Raw genomic sequence first — 19,558 nt, forward strand, 5'->3', positions numbered from 1 at the left:
AGAAACATAATTCATGAGGAAAGTTCATAAACCTACTGTTCTATGATAGGACCATTAAAACAAAAGACATTTGTAACTGAGGAAGATAGGAATGTTGATAGATGAAAATGTGCAAATTAAGACCTAATTTGCGTAATTAATGAGAAATTATGATGATTCGATATTGACATAAATGATAGCAACTTCATTTAGTTAATGTGAACATCGTTAGATATATGAATTATGCAAATGAGGGTATTATTTGCATAATCAATGAGAAACATTCAGCACGTTTCTTTTAAATATTTTCGATTATTTCATTATTGTTTTTATGTTTATATATGTGCGAATAAATAAACCTAAACCTAAACATTCATGATATATCAGTCAAAAAGGTAAAAGTCATTTGGTGAAGGTATGAGGTTGTGGAACTCGTTATAAGTTATAAGTAGTAAGTTAATGTATGTTACTTTAGACGAAAGTCTATATGCATTGGTGCACCCGCAGTCAGAAACTAGAGTTCCACGACCTCATATCTTCGCCAAATGATTTTAACCTTTATGACTGATATGTATTAGGAGTGTTTCTCATCAATTACAAATCATACCAGTTGATTGTCTTAAAAACATGTCCAAAGTATGAGCTTAACAAATTATGACCCTAACAAAGAAGGTTATGATAATATTTATCATCAATTATGCAGATGAGGCCCTTATTAGCATAATTTGATTCAACGATGTTCACATTCACATAACTTCTCGATGCCAGAAAAAAGTATTAAATGTCATTTGCCAGTGTGGAACAATAGAAGTTATTTATTAAGTATGCAAATTAGTTCCACATTTGCATATTTTCTATCTTTTAACAGTCCTCGTTTCCTCAGTTACAATTTGAATAGTCATATCATGGAACAAAGCGGAGTTGCCTCATAATTATGCAAATTAGAATCTGATTTGCATAAATATCGCCCAATCATACTGAGCATCACACAAGCTATCCACATATCAAAAATCATGACCATTCATCAAGGCTATAGTATTTTCTCATTAATTATGCAAATGAGGTCTTCATTTGCATAGTTCATATCAAGTAATATTTCTCCCTTCCTCAGTTACATATGTCACATGTTTCAGAGTCCTACCATGGAATTTGGCGGATGTATAAACTTTCCTCATTAATTATGCAAATTAGATACTGATTTGCATTAAAAGTATCTAATCTTGTACATCATCACTCAAGCTATCTACTTACCAACAATCATTACCATCCATCAAGCCCTTCTTGAGTTATTCCCTTTCAAAGTCAGACGCAAAACCTGATCCTGCAGTTCCAAAAAAGCCGCTAGGGGACCCAAACCCATACCACTTACTCTCTTTCCAAAGATCTATCTACCACTCCAAAATCAGTTCCATAGCATGTCCAGAACACGAGATATCAAAACAGGAAGTTCCGCTGCAGTACCGTAAGAAGCCGCTAGGGGGCCCAAAATCTAATCGTTTTAGGTCTCATCAAAACCTACCAACATACCAAAACAATCCATCCAGGCATTCTCGAGTTATGCTGGTCCACTACAGACACACAAACAAACGCTACCCTCTGCATAACCTTCTCGGCGAAGGTAATTATATATAGGTGCACATCTCCAAATTTTGGAAGCAGAAGAAGGCAGATGTACCCAGTATTTTGAACCCTGATTCTGTATTGCCGTACAAAGTAAAATGATTCACATCACTGTCTAATGTTTTGGCCAAAGGTTAATTTGCCGCATAGTAAACTTTGAACAGTAAATTTAGGCAAGCGGTTGAAGTAAGGTGAGGTGAATCTCAAATTCTATGTAATCTGTAATAAGTTGTTATTTGCTTTTATGATGATGATGAACACATAAAAGGTAGAAGCTATGTTCTTTGTCTACAAGTTACAGTAATATGCAAAATGTTTTTTCTGCCCTCAGGCCTCGAAATATCTCATTAGTAAAACATTCAAAGAGCACTCCATTAACAGCATGATACATGTCATTGTCACTGTAAAATTATGTTTGGTATTACATGTAGCTGTATAGAATAATGAGATGCATAATTTTTCTTTTGCCAGTCTCATCTTTTAGATTTTGTGGGCTGTACAAACATGTACAATATATGAGGGGTGATAAATAAGTTGTTGGCCTTACCCGGAAATAAGATGCACAACTCAATTATCGGGGCATAATTATATAAAGCCTCTTATCAATATCCACCAAATTTCAAATTATTGTGGCCATTACTTTCCAGTCTTTAATTTATCATTTTCCAGTCGACTTCCTTGTGAAAACCTAGGTAAGTGGGGAGGAAATCAAGAGTAAAGTGTGTCAGAGTGATCTATATATATATATATATATATATATATATATATATACAGCTTGTATTTCAACTAGAAAGAAGTGGGTATCTGACTGTCAGCAGAGTAAGTTGACCCGCACAACGCAGGTCACATTGTCCATGTTTTTTTCCTTCTATCTCACCTAATGTTACTGGCTGTCACCTGCAAAGTAATGATCACAATGATTGACATTTTGGTAGACTTTCATAACAGTCTTTATAAAGATCCCCTTCACACTCAACAAAACCAAGTGGATTAAACATCTGATTCGCATGACCCAATCCAAATCAATTTTTGTAGTGCGAACGCTCCCAATCCGATTGATTTCCGCTGGATTGGATTCATGACCACTCACACTTAGCGGTGAAACGATAGAAAGAGTCTCGACATTTAAACTCCTTGGTGTGATCGTCACTAATGACTTGTCCTGGGGTCCCCACGTTGATTATTTGCTGTCCAACGTAAGACCACGTATTCACTACCAGCGGCTGTCGAGGCGAGCGGGGCTGCCAATGGCTGTTCTCCTTCAGATCTACACAACATTCATTCAGCCAGTGCTGGAGTACGGCTCACCGGTGTGGGGAGGACTGCCTCGTGAGCTGTCTGACGAGATCGAGAAGGTACAGAAAACCTGCTGCAGGATTATTGGAATCCCCTCCGACCAGCTGCCGACCCTGGAGATGCGGAGAGCTCGGGAGGGTGGTGGCAGAGACACCCTTCCCTGCCGACAGTTTCTTGTGCAGTCCGGAGACATTCCGTACAAACTAAGACAAACTTCAGCCTACAAAGTACCGTTGAGCCGTACAAAGAGGCATGAACAGTCCTTCTTCCCCAGAACTCTAAAATCAATGCAACAATAAGCCAGAGCGGACACTATTGACTCTCATGATCTCTATATTTGTATTCTTAATGTTTTTAGCTGTAATTCACACGATGAATATCAACAGATTTTATATACCCAATGTAACTGTGGCAAGTGTACTGTCTACAGATTTTATATATCTAATGTAACCGTGGCAAGTGTACTTGGCCTCTGTGTAGTTTTAACAAGGAGGTTAACCTCCTTGGGTTTAACAGCTCATTTTCTTATGTAATGTTGACCAAGGACATTATTGTTTATGGCTGTTAACGTTTGTGAATTTGCAACGCAATTCAGCTTCATAAACCTGCAATGTTGTAAATGTTGAATTAAGTTTCTAAAAAAGTATGTCGGTCAAGTAGAACATCTCCTAGATGACCAGAGGTGTGAGCATACTATCTTTATATACTCCCAGCATTAACTCGTAACAAGACCCATGTGTTTGTATATTCATTGTGTATGTTCTTTAGGAATCACAAAGCCAGCTCCAGATCTGCATAATGCAATTAGCATTTAGTTGGGCCTTTGCTTGACAACATGAATCCTCTCTTATTAAGATGATAACCGAAGTAGTGGATGAAAGCTTTCATTATTCATTGCAATCAAATGCCACTCATCAAATATGAAGAAAAGAAGAAGAAAAAACTACTGAGTACTGACATTTGTAGATGTGATGAAAGGATTTTAACTGACAGATCAAATCGGTGGAGTAATTATTCCTAGCTCCCCTGACTTTTAAGCAAACACGCTGATGAAAGCTAACGAAGTCTTGTATTAGCATAAATTAGAATTTTGTAATCTTCTTGATTGGGAAATATTGAAAATGATGATTGTGGTGGGAGGTGCTCTCCAGTGTTCTGGCAGATGTGCCGATTCATGGAGAGGGTAGCTGTCTCTGTAGAGGGCCGAGAATTCCCAGAAGACTCAGCCAATAACACATGGTGATTGAATGAAGTGACAGGCTGTTGCAAGGGTCAATCAAACTCGTAATTGCTGGCTTTTACAAGTTGTTCCCTGGTGCTCTGTGCATGTCATCTACACAGCACCTGTTGCCTCGTTTATGATCTCCTCAGAAGTCGGGGGACTTAATGATTGCATACTCTGTTTGCAATCTATCCAGGGGCCATTGTTAGCCTTCTTTGCAGCCTTCTAGGAGTGCTGGCGTTCATTTTTTAGGTGTTAATTCACGATTTTCAACATATAGGCCAGGTCCTTATGCAGGAGAGGTACAGAAACGATCCTCCTGGCATAAGAACCTGGAAATCCCGAATCAGCACTCCCCCCAAAAATAAACGCAGGCACTCCTAGAAGGATGTGAAGGAAGCTAGACCATTGTAGTGTCTCTTCACTTCTATCTTTGTATTAAAAGGAAAATGGCAAAGAAATTGTACTTGGTATGCAGTACTAGGAATGGATTAGTCTCAATAAAAGGCAAGACAAGAGAGAAAGAAGAAAGAGGGATGAGAAAATACATGTAGATACACCTTGTCCTTCCTGATGAAAGTCCTATTTCATCTTTATTCATTCCCTTTGTAAATTTGGTGTTTTTCTCAGGAATTAAATGTAAGTACTGTAACAGTGGAATTTGGACCATTTTTAAAAATCCATTTAGTCTGTTGTAAATCAAGTGGTTTGATCTCATTTGCAAAACTTAAACAAGAAAGGGTATGAGACACGGTATATTTTGTCAGAGCATAATTAAGTGCCTCTGAACCATGAAATTTACCACTGTTTTATAACTTGCTCCAGTATTTTAACAAAGAACAAGACGACACAAAGAATTCAATGAAAAATGATGAGGTATGAATGATTTTGTCACTAGAATGTAACGTTACGTACATTTTGGTGTAATGGGAACGTGTACAAAAGTTAGCGTAGTTGACCCTTACAGTTAAGTACTACACGATTGTGGTGTCCAGGTACAGAGGTAATCTACACTAACAAACACAGACAATATTGTTACCGGGGAGACATCCACCCATAGTGGGTCCTTAAGACCTGTGGCGGATGACATGTTCGCACAGGTACATCCGCCAGCGTTTGTTTTTCCCACTGACTGCTATGTACTCGTCACGGGGAGGCCGGGGACGGTGGCGCCTGTTTTGTCTGAGAGCCGTTTACACATGGTCACGAGAAGCGCCAAATGTCGAACCTTAGGGCATGGGAAATGCCCAGAAGTATGCCACCTTGCCATCTCCACTTTGAGGTGATAGGGGACTTCTTAGAGCTGATGTTTGGCGGGATTTGTAAAATGTTTTGCTCTATATAAGATGCTGGCACTTCACATGTTATAATGTATACAAGGTGGCTATACCCATTTAATCTTTTCCATAATGGCAGGTCCTTTTACTCATAGGCCTTGTCAGGCTTGTATGTAACTAAAGCATTGTATGGCGTACAATATTTTGCAATGTAAGTACCATGGTATGATAATACTTGATTAGTAGACTGTCTATCAAGCAGTGTAATAGATGACCATACAGATGGAAATTCTAGTACAATGTATTCCCAAAATTCTTTTTAATCTATACTAATCAAAAGACTTACTACTATATCACATAGCTGATGCATAGGATGCTAATTTTGTCACACTGCACAAAAAATAAAACACATATATTACTGAATTTCTTTGTTTCAAATCTTTCACGGATAAAAGTCTTTTTGACATTCTTCTTAAGATGTTTACAGGCAGTTCTTAGATTGCTTTCCACTGGTTGTTGTTGATATCAAATGTATTCATTGTCTGCAGAAGAGCCTTGAGATTGTTTACAGGTTGGTTGGAATGTTGACCTTTCTTTTTGTTTTTGTCTGGTTGGATGTTCTTGTAAAGGAGCAAAAGGTGATAAGGGCAAAGTTGGGGGGGGGGTGATTTCTTCTTGGCATTTCAACCTATGCACATCTGGAAATATAAGAGGATTTTGACAAAAATATAGACCATATGGACTTGAATAACTACATTTGTAGTGGAATTATGCTTACAATGGGTTCCATGATGATTACACAAGGCTTGAAGTTCATTTATTTTTTTATTTATTTATTGGTTCAGCATGTACATGCCAGGGTTGCCCAACAAGCCGGAGGCTATTACTAAGGGCAACCCTTGTGCAGCCATAGGACTGTAGGTTTTGAACCACTCACACCGGGAAGGACCCCTACTCTTTTTTGAAATTCATCTTTAGGAATCCGAAAATTTAGGTGCACAGAAAAAAATGTGGGTTTGAAAATTTTGTAAAACCTTCGTCTTCGTTGTATTACTTGTTTGAAATTTTGAAGTTCAGATTTATGCTCTGAAGAGAAACAGTTTTTTTTATGTTGAGCACCAAACTTTTTCTGCACACCTAGATTTTAAGGCAAGGTGTGCACCAGTGCACCTATTCCCCAAAATGGATTTCGAGCCCTGTATATTCGCCCAATCACGAAAGTCTAGGAAAGCTCTGAAGGCACGTTACTTCTGCAAATAGACAATAATACACTGCTGTATCTTATCCAGTTTCTTTCACCCCCCTCCCATTAAAAAAATTGTGTCAGTGTCCACTACTATGTATATTCTTAGTCCAATCACGAAGGGTCGGAAATCTCTGAAGGCATGTTACTACTGCAAACAGACCATAATACGGTACTTAAGCTGTGGGTTCACATACTACTGGAGGGGAGAGTGAATAGGCTTTGTTCATGTTAGAGTAATGGGTTTTGGGGAGTGGAGCAGGGATCAGGTGTAGAAGTTAAACTGTTTTCACAGGAGTCGCAAAGGACAGGAGGTGGGACATGGATGAAGTCCCACTAAAGTGGCCCTCCCACTTATTATTGTTCAACACTTCCCCACGGGGCCTTGGTGTAGGAGAATTAATGTTGTGTTTCTGATTACGGTCCTAGGTCCTTAAAAAATACAAAATGTAGTGTCAGTAGATAGGTATTCTTCGTTTTTTCTTCTTTTTTCCAGCCAAAGTGATCCAACATGTATATAAAACTGAAATGCATCAGGACACTGGTTTATAGTTTCAATATCATGTCTTGATTATGCTGATAATGATTTTCAATGCACAAGTACATGTACTTGTGTTTGGTGTGTCTGTTTATATAACTTCTTCTATTGCAACAGAAATGAGGAGAACATGTTTGAAAACGATTTTACAACGTTTTTATCGCTCATGATCGATTGACATATCAAAAATCTTATGTCCCTCGACAGCATTTTTTCCCAGGCCCTGGCACATTTTGTAACTATTTTCCGGGGTTTGTTTCCTCCGGTGGTTGGTCGCCATGGATACGATAAACCTGACAAAGTGTTGCCCCAAACGGTATGGATGTTTATGTACATTGGCTCTTCTCAATTTGCCTTTCCTAATCTGTCATTATGAGGAGGAATTTCCTGGGAGCAGCTGGGGGATATTGATCCATCTATTAGTTTATGTTCTCTGACAGTTAATCCTTTGGCAAATGGAATAGAGCCGTCTCATTAGCAATGTGCATGGGTGATTAAGGTAATAAGGAGGGGGTCTCCCATAGTCATACCTCATACTGCACACCTTTCTTCTCTTCTTGCTACATTTGCTTGTGTTGAAGTAATGTATCAAACTTTATCATGGAATGTACCAAGACACAGATGAGCTTTCATGCTGCCTTTCTTCTTTGATGTCTGTCTCAGAGACGGTGTTGACTCATAGGATTGGTAGCTGTTAGTATGTGCATTGTAAGAAGCTTATACACTAGCTTACACATATTGGACCCACATAGACACACAAGGCTGGAAATATATTTGTACTGGGTGCAAACACACTTTTGTGTACATGTACTTTAAAGGACCTAAGACACCAATGACATCAACATTAAGAATTTCCTGAAATTACGTAAACATAATACATGTACTATTGTTTGATAACATAGAAATTTTCACAAAATATTCACACTTCGGATGTTATTGAACATCGAACCATCAAACCTTCATACCTCCAGCTTTTGATTCTTCCCACCAGGTTATTACATTAATCGGTGACTTGCCCAGTCTTGACATCACAATGAACGTGGCAGCCGATTTGGAACTTTGCACTGCGGCTCGGAAAGAACGTTATTTTTGCAGGCAAACAAAATAGATATTGTTGTGTCCTTTAATTGAACGTTATCACCATAACGAAGCACTGTTTGCTCATCAAATACTGTTTTTCGCAAGCCGTGGTGTAAGGTTCTGAACCGGCTGCTGTGTTCATTGTGACGTCATGACTGGGCATTAGTTACTGATTGATGTAATCACCTGGTGAGAAAATCAGATAAGAATAAAGAGCTGGATCCATTGAAGTATGGTTTCTGATGGTTCAATGTTAAATAATATCAGAAGGGTGTGTATTTGTTTTAAACCTTTATATTCCTTGAATGATGCTACTCCCATTTCAGATAGTAAGAAAATGTTGTATTTTGGTGTCTTATGCCCTTTAAATTGGAACTGTGCACCTCAATTTTCACTGTAGGTGCAATGTAGGATTACATAGATGTAGGTAAAAAACACTATTGTACACTAGTGCACAGTGTATTCTTGAAATTTAAGTGTCAGAAAGAATTTTAAAACCTTTCTCGTATTGCTTGACTAGGTATGGAATTTCGGAACAATGCTGTTAAGAGAGTCAGTTAGGTTTGTGACAAGAGTTCGGAGACCTCATATATCCATGAACTATTCTGATTATGCAAATGACTTACACATTTACATAATATATGTATGGTCATGTACACCTTTAACTAACTTACACATGTCGCAATATTTACAGTCCAGTCCATTTACCACTTAGATGAATTATGGCACTTTTGCATTAATTATTTGCATAATTGGTATCTGTTTATGTTCCCCCCAACCATAAGCTACATTATGTTACATGTAGTTGAGTCCTATAATGGAAAACACTGCAAATATAGATTTTCCTCATTAATTATGCAAATTATGTAACAATTTGCATGATTTGCACTTCATCATATACATATCTGTCTAAGCTACCTTCACACTAAATATCATGGAAATCCGTTCCTTTGTTCAGTTATGCTCCTTGGAAGATTTTGATAAAAATGCCCCTGCAGTTCCAACAAGGTCTTAGGGGGCCCAAACATACACCACTCTTTCCTTACATTATAAGCTATCAGCTACAAAAAAAATCAAGACCACAGCATGCCTAGGTCAAAGGACACAAAAAACGGAAGTTGTGCTGCAGTACCAAGGTCACATACGGTCCAAAGGGTCACAGGGGTCACATACAAGTCACAGGGGGCCCAAAATCGACCTTGACCTTTGTCTTCCCAACACCAACCCACAAACCATGGTAATCCATGTAGAGGCTCTTGAATTATGCTGACTACAAAAATCCGGAAACACAAACACACACACACACACACACACACAGACACACCCAAAACAATATCTCCATTTTTCATGGAGATCATAATTGACCACAAAGAAAATGAGTTGTAAAAGACTAAAAGTAAACATAAACATTTATCATTTACAGTACTTTACACAGAACCTTTTGTACTGATTGTCTTTTAAGAAAATGAAAAAAAAATATTCCTGTAGCCCCAGTCACATTTTTAAAGCCCCCCCCCATGTATCATCTTTTGTTATTTCCCCCTAAAGAAACCTGTTGCTTATTCTGCACTTTCGTTTTCCTTCATCTTCCAGCGCTATCACTCTGTGTACATAGGTCTTTTCTCACCGTGGCTACTTCTCAAGTTTTATCAATTAACAAGATATCAAGTCCTGAAGTTCCACTGCAGTACCATAGAAAGCTGTTCAGAGGCCAATTATCAAAGTAGACCTTTATTTTCCTGACCCCAACCTACATACAAAATATCATAAATTTTCACAACTTCTCTGAGTTATACTGTCCACAAACACATGAACAGATAAACATATAAACAAACGGCACCAAAAACCATCCCCCTTGGCGAAGGTATAAACAATTCTTTATTCCTGTCTTTGGCTTCCCACAGTGACAGTGGCTGGAGACCCAGTTCTTGGGCATGCTGCCATGTTGGGACATGGTTCTGCGCCAACACCTACAACAGGTTCTTCATGCCTTTTTCCGTGAGGCGTATTGAGCTAATTTAAGTCACCGTTAACCGTAGCCAGCCCGCTCTAATTCAATGTTTAACCCTTGTCGTAGATTATTCGTGAAGCATAAATGGTCACTTTAATTCTCTGTACCACGGTATTTGTTATTATGAATTCCTTGTTAATTAAGCATAATTGTGAAACTCTTCATATCCTGTAGGCGATCGAACGCCAGGTTGCCCCAAAAGTCACCGTGAGCACCTGGCTGTGTCGGTATTCGCAGCCTAGTTTTGCAAGACACTATATGAATACAATGGAACAATGAATTGCCGCCACTAATTGTCCTTTAGTAGTTCCCATGCGCAGTGGTGTGTATCCATTAGGAACATGGCTATGGCTGTTTCCTCAGCTTTCCCATGGTACTGCACAGTCACCACTCACATCACCACTTTTCATCACTATCCCAAGACGCTTTGCGCCCAGAAGGGTTTAGATAGAGTACGGACCGGCATGGCAGTCCCTACTGTCTTTTGCGCGGACGCCACTCTGGTGGGCCGGAGTATCGTCCCCTTACTCAAGGAGGTGCGGGGCACCACCCAGCGGTCCGCCAAAGAACAGCGTGCCTGCTTTGAGGGTGACACAGCCCTCCATGAACATCACCAAGACGATGATGTCGAGAACCTCCAAGCTTCTCGAGAACCTCCGTCGCCTCACCGGCGAGGACCCAGAGACTCTCCTGGAGTTGGCCAGCCTGGACCCGAAAGACCAGGCCTCGGCCATCCGGCTGGCGCATGTTCCCATCATCCTCGCCAACAACACCCTGGTGGCCCAGCCCATCCGGCAAGACAGAGCCAGCTTAGCCACCGCCAAAGCCGCCGTTGACCTGGTCACAGCAGCAGCAGAAGAAACCGAAGATCAACCCCGCATCGATAGTGACGAGGACGAATTTGACATGATCTTTGTAATGCATGAGCTTGATACAGGAGGGAAGTGTGTCCCCCCGCAATCAGTCATTTTGTAACGGATGAGCTTGACACGGGAGGGAAGTGTGTACGCCAGATACCTGGGGTCCCCTCCTCGCTGTAAATCAACGACGGCGCCACAGTCACTGGCACTTCCAGCTGGCAAACAGAGCAAGCTACATCATGTGCTAGCTCTTAACAAGGGCAGGATATTTCCTCAGTCTTGAGATATGTATTATCATACCGACGCATCGGCTGATGCATTTGGGTTCTAGCCTGAACTCAGCAGATGGCACTTTCTTCTTCCCAGAAGACAAACGAGTGAAATTCGAAGCCCTTCGAGAGGCAATCCTTGTGGCTATCAGTGTAACGATCTACACTTTGCAAAAATTTGTGGGCAAGTGCTTTGTTGTTCACCCTAATGGTACCAGGTGCACAAATTTACACTCGACAATGCAATAGTATTATAGGCACCATGACAAGGCTTGGACAGTGTCGCATGAGGCTGACCGAGGGTGCTCGCATTGAAATCGAACACTGGAGGTTTGTCGACCTGGCAGTAAAACCGGTGCCCTGGCGAGATGGGAGACACACCTCCATCTCTATGGTGAGTGGGGGCATGGTCCTACACAACCTGACAGATGTGAGCCTGGGAGACTACTGGCAGGGGCGTGACCAGCGAAAGATATAACTGCAAAGAAACCATGGCCGTCAGCAAAAGACTGGGTAAAAAACTCTAGGGTGACAATAAAGGTCAACAACGAGGCAGTTGTTGACGCGTGGCAAGGCGATGGTGCACGCGCCCTGTCATTGAACGAAGAGATAAAATGGCTCTTTAACACGGCGATAGATCTGAACATATCTCTCACACTGAAGCACGTGAAGACAACGAAAAACGAAGCAGATTAGCCCTCAAGACAGATGTCCAAAACGGACTGCATGTTAGCCCCCCACCTTTGGCACCGCATCCAAACAGAATTTGGAGACCAGACAGGGCACACGGTGGACCTCATGGCGCTAGATTCCAGCACCCAGAAAGACCACATAGGAAGAACATTAAGACATTACATGCCCTACCCAACCCTGGAGTCAGCGGGGGTTGAACATGTTCAGATTCAACCCCAAACTCTCCTCACAAGGACAGAATTTATGTATTCCCACCTATCTCCAAGATAGGAACAGTAGTCAATTTCTTGACCCAGGAGAAAGCAACAGCCACGATTGTCGTCCCCAAGCTATCACCAAGACCCCTGTGATGGCCAATCCTGTCAGGCATTTCAAAAAGAGCCATCAAATTATCCGAGACTTAATGCATGACACATCACCAAAAACATTGACTGATGTTATCTTGTTCTTTATTCTGGTTCCTCTGAACAAAAATATTTGATGTGATGGCTCCATGCTTGGTAGCAGGCCAAGTGGCTATTTAGGCATGCAAGGTATGAGGCATGCCCTTGACTTTGTGGACATACCTGCTGCATAGTAGGAGGAGCAGGATGCTTTGGAGCAAGTGAACCAAGTTGAAATATGAGCAAAAGAGGTAACCTTGGATTCCCAAGAAAACAGCAGAGTTTGGCAAACTTTAGGACAAATTTATCCAAACTGAAATTGTGTCTTACAACTATCTATTCTGAAGTGGGAATCCACTTAGGAGGGTCTGCATGTCTTTATCATGAGGCATAGCGAACTATTTTTATTCACTGTTAATCGTAGACAGGCTACTCTAATTCAACATTGAATTGAGTGTTGTTGTTGGTGAATGGTTGATTTTTCTGTGAAGCATTTCTAGCTCTCCTGAATGTACCATAAAGCATTGCCGGGCCTCCAGAATTTACCATTAAGTGTTGTCCCCCTAGGCAGACCCTTCGCTTATGTCTCTGGAAAGGTTTGATGAAAAATTGAAATCGTTTCTGCATACAGGCAAACCTGCCTAGGCGACCACCTCTTCAACCCGACTACCTGGCCATGGCGACAGTTTTTGTCTCGGTCCCGAAAATTTTGGGGGTGACGTTGTCCCGACATATTTTTCGGCGGCGGCGCGACAATCCTAGGTTATAGCTAGGGCAGTCCTGGGGCATGATCCCTCAGAAAATTTTGAAATCTTGACCCGCTGAAACACTATTTCCTGCATTTTGAGGGGCAAATCTTACTGGTAGAGTAAGCTAAGTTAGGCCACAGCAAGTAAAGTTTATGGATCACATCCTCTGCAGACTCCGAATTTAGTGCGTGCGGGTGAAAAAAAAACAAGGCGGGCAAAAAAAAGAAGGCATTCACATTTTCAAACTTGAATACCATAAAGCATGTAAGAAGAATTGAAGCGATAAAACAAGGTAGTACAACAAGTCTTTTATCCCCGTATTCAAAAAACATTAACGCTGATGTCAACATGGTCTGTATAGCAAGATGGCAGAGACAAGGTTTCCTTACATTAGGCAGGGGAGTCTCCTGAGTCATGAGACAGACTGACGGTAACTACATGTTGCTGGCTCTGCTCACTTTTCCTCAGCTGAAGTTCTCTAGCTCTCCGCTATTGCTGTCCTGACTGTCTGACTGAATTGCCGTGCCTTAGAAATCACCCGTCTTAAATTTTTTTCATTCTGTCTTCAACATACAGACAGACAATGGTCTACTCAAACTGCATGACATTAGTTACTTCATCTGACCCTGTTAAGAACTGACAGTAGTTTGCGACACATTGTACTATTTTCGGTATGTTGCCAAAGGGTAAAAAAAATTGTTTTTTTATTTCAAAATCAGGTGAAAATCATTGCGCGGCCTGATGTCATCCATAAAATTTACTTGCTGTGGCCTTAAGGACATCTCTATTTTCTAAGGTTTTCAGCTTGATTTTCCCTGCGAGGGCTGTGCAAAACACCCCAACCGTTGTGCCAACACTTCGCCACCCAGCAAATTGGATTATGTGACCAATAAAGCAGAGTAGATGGCTGATGGCATGCAGGACTCAGGCTGATTCTAGGGGATGACAGGGCACTAGAGGTCACCTGGAGGAGAGTGACTTCCTTGAGCCTGTACACTCAATACAATCAATACACACTTTTAACCTTAGCTGACTTCATTTGGGTTTCCTATCTCCTTAGTCAGTAGTGTTCTACATTTAATTTGAATGAATGGATGAAACTTTATAAAGGTCAAAACACTTTCAATCGTAAATCTTAGGTGGTTGGCATTAAAAGAAAACATGGAAGCCCATAGCACAGTATCTTTTTTTGTTCTGATGAACTAGTATATGCTTATACGTCCCTAGCCTGTCTTTAATATCTTATAGATGTAGCTGTGTACATGTACTACTATAAATTCAATTTCGCAGTAGGAGGTTTTTACGTTGTTTTGAGTTTGTTGTTGAAATAACTTTGCTGTACATTCCATTTAGTACATATTCGTGGTATTGTTCCCTAAATAAATACATTTGAAGATTTACAGTAGCAGGAGACATCTGACCTGTACCCAGTAAGTAATGCTATAGCTATGTAGTAATTGTGGTGTGTCCTGTTTCCCCAGAGGAAATGTTGGAGTGGCAGGCTCCCTGCAGACCCTGTTCTACGCTGAGGTGACCGATGACATGAGGGTTTCTACAGGAGGAGGAGTGCAAGAGGAGGGGGAGATGATAGAGGTGGTAGAGCTGCCTCTCGGGGACAGCCGGAAATTCATCATGGACTCCTCCATCAACAGACCTGGACTCCTCTTGTTTGCTTTTATGTGGTTTTATGACACAAAAATGGGGAAAAAATAGGTCTGAATTAGATACAAGATAACTTTATTGGAAATCACAATATTGCCACTGTACAATGATTAAGATTAATCAAAAAGATATTTGCTGTGATTGTGCAGTTTTGCACCAAACTTTTAGAAAGGACCCAGTAAAGGCTATCTCATTTCCTGTCTTCAGTTTTCTACTATATGCATATCTGTTACCTCATGATAGCCAGTGGGCAAAATCAGCGAGAAATTCACAATAATGAATAAAACATCTTTACAAAAACTGAAAATTATTTCATGGAAGTATGAGATCTTAGAATTCTTGTTGTTTTTTGCTGGATTTTCAGTGCTGCACACATATATAGTCATTAGAATAGGATACTGGTCATTTTGCCAAAACGCAGTATCCAGTTCAAATCTAAACAATACATAGTAAACTTTGTTACTTTGTATTCCATTGACTTTCTACATTTTGATGGCTTTTCTCGGTTGAGTAATTCTGAAAAAAAAAAAGATAATCAGCATCTTTTCAGAACAAAAATGCAGATCCCTTCCCAAAATCACAAAGACTTATTACGACTTGACCTAAATGTGGGGGTAAGGCACACATTGCATGGATAAGGCCCACTTTACACTTGTGTCGTTTAAACCAATGCAAACTGTTCGATGCCGTTTGGGTTGTCTTTAGACCTACGGGCGGAAGCGTAGTGCGCCACCCGTGGCACAAGATATAACAGGTGCGCAATTCAAAATGGCGGTAAAAGAGCTGCTTATTTCTGTCTTGCAGTAGTGCAGATTTCTTACGTTTGCTACACACGTTTTCTTGCATATGAGACACTGCATACGGGCCCAACAAAAAAGGAGGATGAGACGCATGTACAGGGACGGGCAAGACCCAGGCTTGAACCCGCCGGCGTTCATCCTCGCCGCGCTAGCGGAAGTGCAAGCTGGGCATGTTAATTGGGTCATAGGAGAACACCAAAGAAGCAGCCACTGGTGGCAGGCCATTGCACTTGAAACATTTGACAAATCTCAATGACGATTGCACAAACGTTTCAGAATAAGGAAAATATGCTTCTATTGCTAGTGTAGGCTTATTAGTATATCATTATCATGACCTCCTAAGCCGGTTTCTCCTAACACAGAGAGGAACCGTCACGGCCCCCCGCTGAAGCGGTGCGGGCCCGGGTTGGAAGGTGGTCTGGGTCGGTTCGTGGAAAAACCGGTTAAAATGACGCAAGTGTAAAGTGGGCCTAAGTACTGTAAGTCCTTAGCATAATTAGGTATGTCCTTGTGGGGTCACCTGATGGCACAGTATTAATATGAAGGCATTGGGGGTTAGGACAGCTACATGCCTCTCTCTCTCTATCCAATTTAATGTCTCTTATTCCCCATCACATGGGGGTTGGACATGCTTGCACTTGGATGGGGGAGCCCGTGGACTCCATCAAGTACAAGTCTTTTTTGGAGCAAGAGTTTTTACGGCAGGATGCCCTTCCTAACACCAACCCAAACCCTACTGTAGGGCTTAGGACATGGGAAATATGTGTTAAGTGCCTTTCCCAAGGGCACAACGTCTTGGTACATGTCCGGACATGTCTGGGTACACCCCAGGATTGAACCTGGGTCTCATTGGCTCATAGCCGGATGCTCTGCCTCTATGCAGGTACAAAATGTATCTTCTCCCGGAAAAAAGTGCTTGGGCCTAGGAAAGAAATGTTGTGTTTCAGGGTACCCAACTGACGCCAGCAAAAATCTGCTGCCTTTGGGGGGGGCGACCGCTACCAAGGCACACAAAATTTTAGATCTGAGCAAGGAGGATCTGAGTGGTGAACCAAAACAGAATTCCAAGTTGTCTTGCAAATTTTCATTTCTCACTGTTGATAAGGCTTTGGACAGTTGATATTTTACTTCTTTGTTCAGTTTATTGATATACTTGTGCTTGTTTATACAATGTACATCTGTATAATTACAATATGATGGTGAAAATACCAGTATCCTGAAGTATTTCATTTTTACATTTTTGGACTATTTCTTTGATCACTACGGCTGAAATCTTTAAAAAATCAAAAAGAAAAAAAGATAATCCCTACCTACCAATCCTAATTTTTTCTGGACTGTAACCGGAAACGCAACTTTTTTTCCCTACGCCTTGTTTTACTACTATGAAGGCATTAGAATTCTTACAATTTGCCTTTCTAGAGAATAATGATACACTCTACATTATGTATATTGAATACCATAGAGAACGATCTAATTACATGCTGTCATGTCAGTCAGAGACGAAAAGGAGAGGGAGTTTGGGTAGGATGTAATCAGTCCGTCATCATGCGGGCTGAGAGAGTGGCAATGATGCTGGGATCTTCCATCATCACTCTCTGCTTCATCTTCATCAATCCGACACTTCAATGCACTGCGGGAGCAAACTTCAAATTCAAACAGGCCAATTTTTATGCAGAGTACTGTGTATGACATCTGGGCTAATATTCCTGCTTTGTTGTGGAAAGAGTTGTTTTGTTATAAATGACAGGAAGTACTACTGAAAGGAATACTCATTAAAAAAACAGGTATGAAATTCATTATAAAGAGGAGAGGGATTACTGAATGCAATTTTCAAGGACTATTTGCAATTCTATGAGGCCATCTTCATTTGATGCAGTTCTTGGAATAAAAGGGACATCTTTGTTGTGCATTAAGTGTTATTATCCATCATTACACACTGATTGAGGACAAACAGAAAATTGCTTGCAAAAAAAAAGGTCATTCTTGTTATCTCTGAGTCTCTGCCCACTTCACAAGAGCCGCTCGCAAACTGAAACTTCAACGTTCAAAGAAGATTTTTAGAATTGGTGAATAGGAATACAAAAAGTTATCTTGACCACCTCTTCCCCAGATATGTTTATCCAATATCATACTTACGACGTTTTGTTTTCCACCGCCATCTAATTCTGATGGTCAGATATGCCAAAAGAGGCCTTTCTGCCATCCATTAGGTACTTTCATGGCTTATAAGGCCTTTTTTGGGATTAGGGGTGAAGAGGAAATTGCCAAAGCTATTTACCAGCATGTTTTTTGCTATAGCACGTTTATATCAACAGTCACAGATATTACAACAAACCCAGAAGTGTTTTCCATTGAATATGATGCATAAAGTTATTTTACCCATTTATGATAAATGAAATTTTGGTGATGACTTATATTACAGAATTTATGCCATGATTGTCTTCTATTCATGAGATAATCATCAAATGAAATTAGGAGATGGCATCTCTGCAAAATGATTTTCACTCGATCTTCCCACCCATCATTTTCATTGGATGATACATCCTGAAGTGACAGCTCCCGAACGTAAATAAAACTATCAATAAGAGCATATTTTCCCTTGTGTATTACGATTGCAAGCTGTAATAAACAAGGATATACCTCTTATGATTTCATTGAAATGAAAAACTGGTCATACCAAAAGGATAACTGATGGAAGAACAACATCTACGCATTCTTGTTACGAAATAGTGTTATTTGTCCACACGAACGCATCTAGATGTACAATGATCTGTGCTGCTTGTTGAGCCAACGAATGAGCTGTTTTTATGCCTTTGGATTACTGGGCGTGTCGCACTCAAGAGTGCCTTTTGCCACCCGCTGGGACCCATTAAACTCACAAATACCCTGGAACAAACAACATGTATAATGCATCAGAATAAATAATGAATGGGTGGATGGAAGTGGGATGTAATTTTGTTGGAGTACCATCCAGTAAGTAGTAAGTCTGTTAGTGCCCCCTGTACGGCACCTGCTATTTTTGAGAGAAAAAGAAATCCCCATCATTTTGAAGTTTTTACTCTAGTTTTGAGTGAAGTTGATCAACAGCAGGTGCATTGTGGTATTCCCTGAATGATTTCCCACTATTATGATTATATGCTGTGTATGTATATTTAAAAAAATCATCATTGCGACAATGTGGTGCTTTTATTCAAACATGATCAGACAAATAAACATGATTGTGCCGCATGTTTTATCGTCGACGGTACCACTGAAATGTTTAAACATGGAAAATCTTCTAAAAAGTATCATTATGCCATTGAAGATAGTTGGATCTACTCAATTTCTACTGTGACACGCCCGAGGAATATCATGAAATAAAACTAATGTACAGATAAGAGATTTTGTTTAGAAATAGGCGGATAGTGTTCTGTTCTTCCCTGACGCAACTGCCTGGCGAAAGGAGCAGCTCTATAGAATAAACGAGATCTTCCCTTCCGATTCGTACTTTAGCATGGTTTTATTCATGCAGTGTAATGTTCAGAAATCATAGGGTTTGTCGAGGGCTACGCCCTGTGTCAATGGTCCCTGACCTGACGCGTAACCTATTCGAAGGAAATTTCATTTGCACAGCCAGAGAACAGCTGTAGAATAGGTGCGACAACCATCTGCCATGCCTTCATCAGTGCGCAAAACCATCGGACGGTACCATCGACCGTCATTTTGTACTATCAAACGCGAAATACCGTACTGACACTACTACTGAAGTATTTAGTCCAAGAATGGCAAGATAAGACACCGATATGTCGCTGAATAGTGATAGCAAAAAATGATAATGATTACCTCATCGACGAGGCACACGCAGTACATAAAATCAGTTTTGTCTTCTATGGAAAC

General features: G+C 40.6%; 1 protein-coding gene across 5 annotated transcripts in view; it reads left to right on the forward strand.

The window, feature by feature from the left end:
- LOC136432227 (uridine diphosphate glucose pyrophosphatase NUDT14-like) overlaps positions 1–19,162 on the forward strand; it is a 68,907-nt gene extending 49,745 nt beyond the window's left edge. For all 5 annotated transcript variants that reach the window (XM_066423290.1, XM_066423291.1, XM_066423292.1 and 2 more), the window contains one exon: positions 14,702–19,162. In XM_066423290.1, the coding sequence (XP_066279387.1) occupies positions 14,702–14,933 (232 nt within the window). In that variant the 3' untranslated portion in view covers positions 14,934–19,162. The remainder of the gene's footprint in view (positions 1–14,701) is intronic.
- Positions 19,163–19,558: the final 396 nt, after the last annotated feature.

This window comes from Branchiostoma lanceolatum, chromosome 4 (genome assembly GCF_035083965.1).
Source record: "Branchiostoma lanceolatum isolate klBraLanc5 chromosome 4, klBraLanc5.hap2, whole genome shotgun sequence".
Taxonomy (NCBI): Eukaryota; Metazoa; Chordata; class Leptocardii; order Amphioxiformes; family Branchiostomatidae; genus Branchiostoma; species Branchiostoma lanceolatum.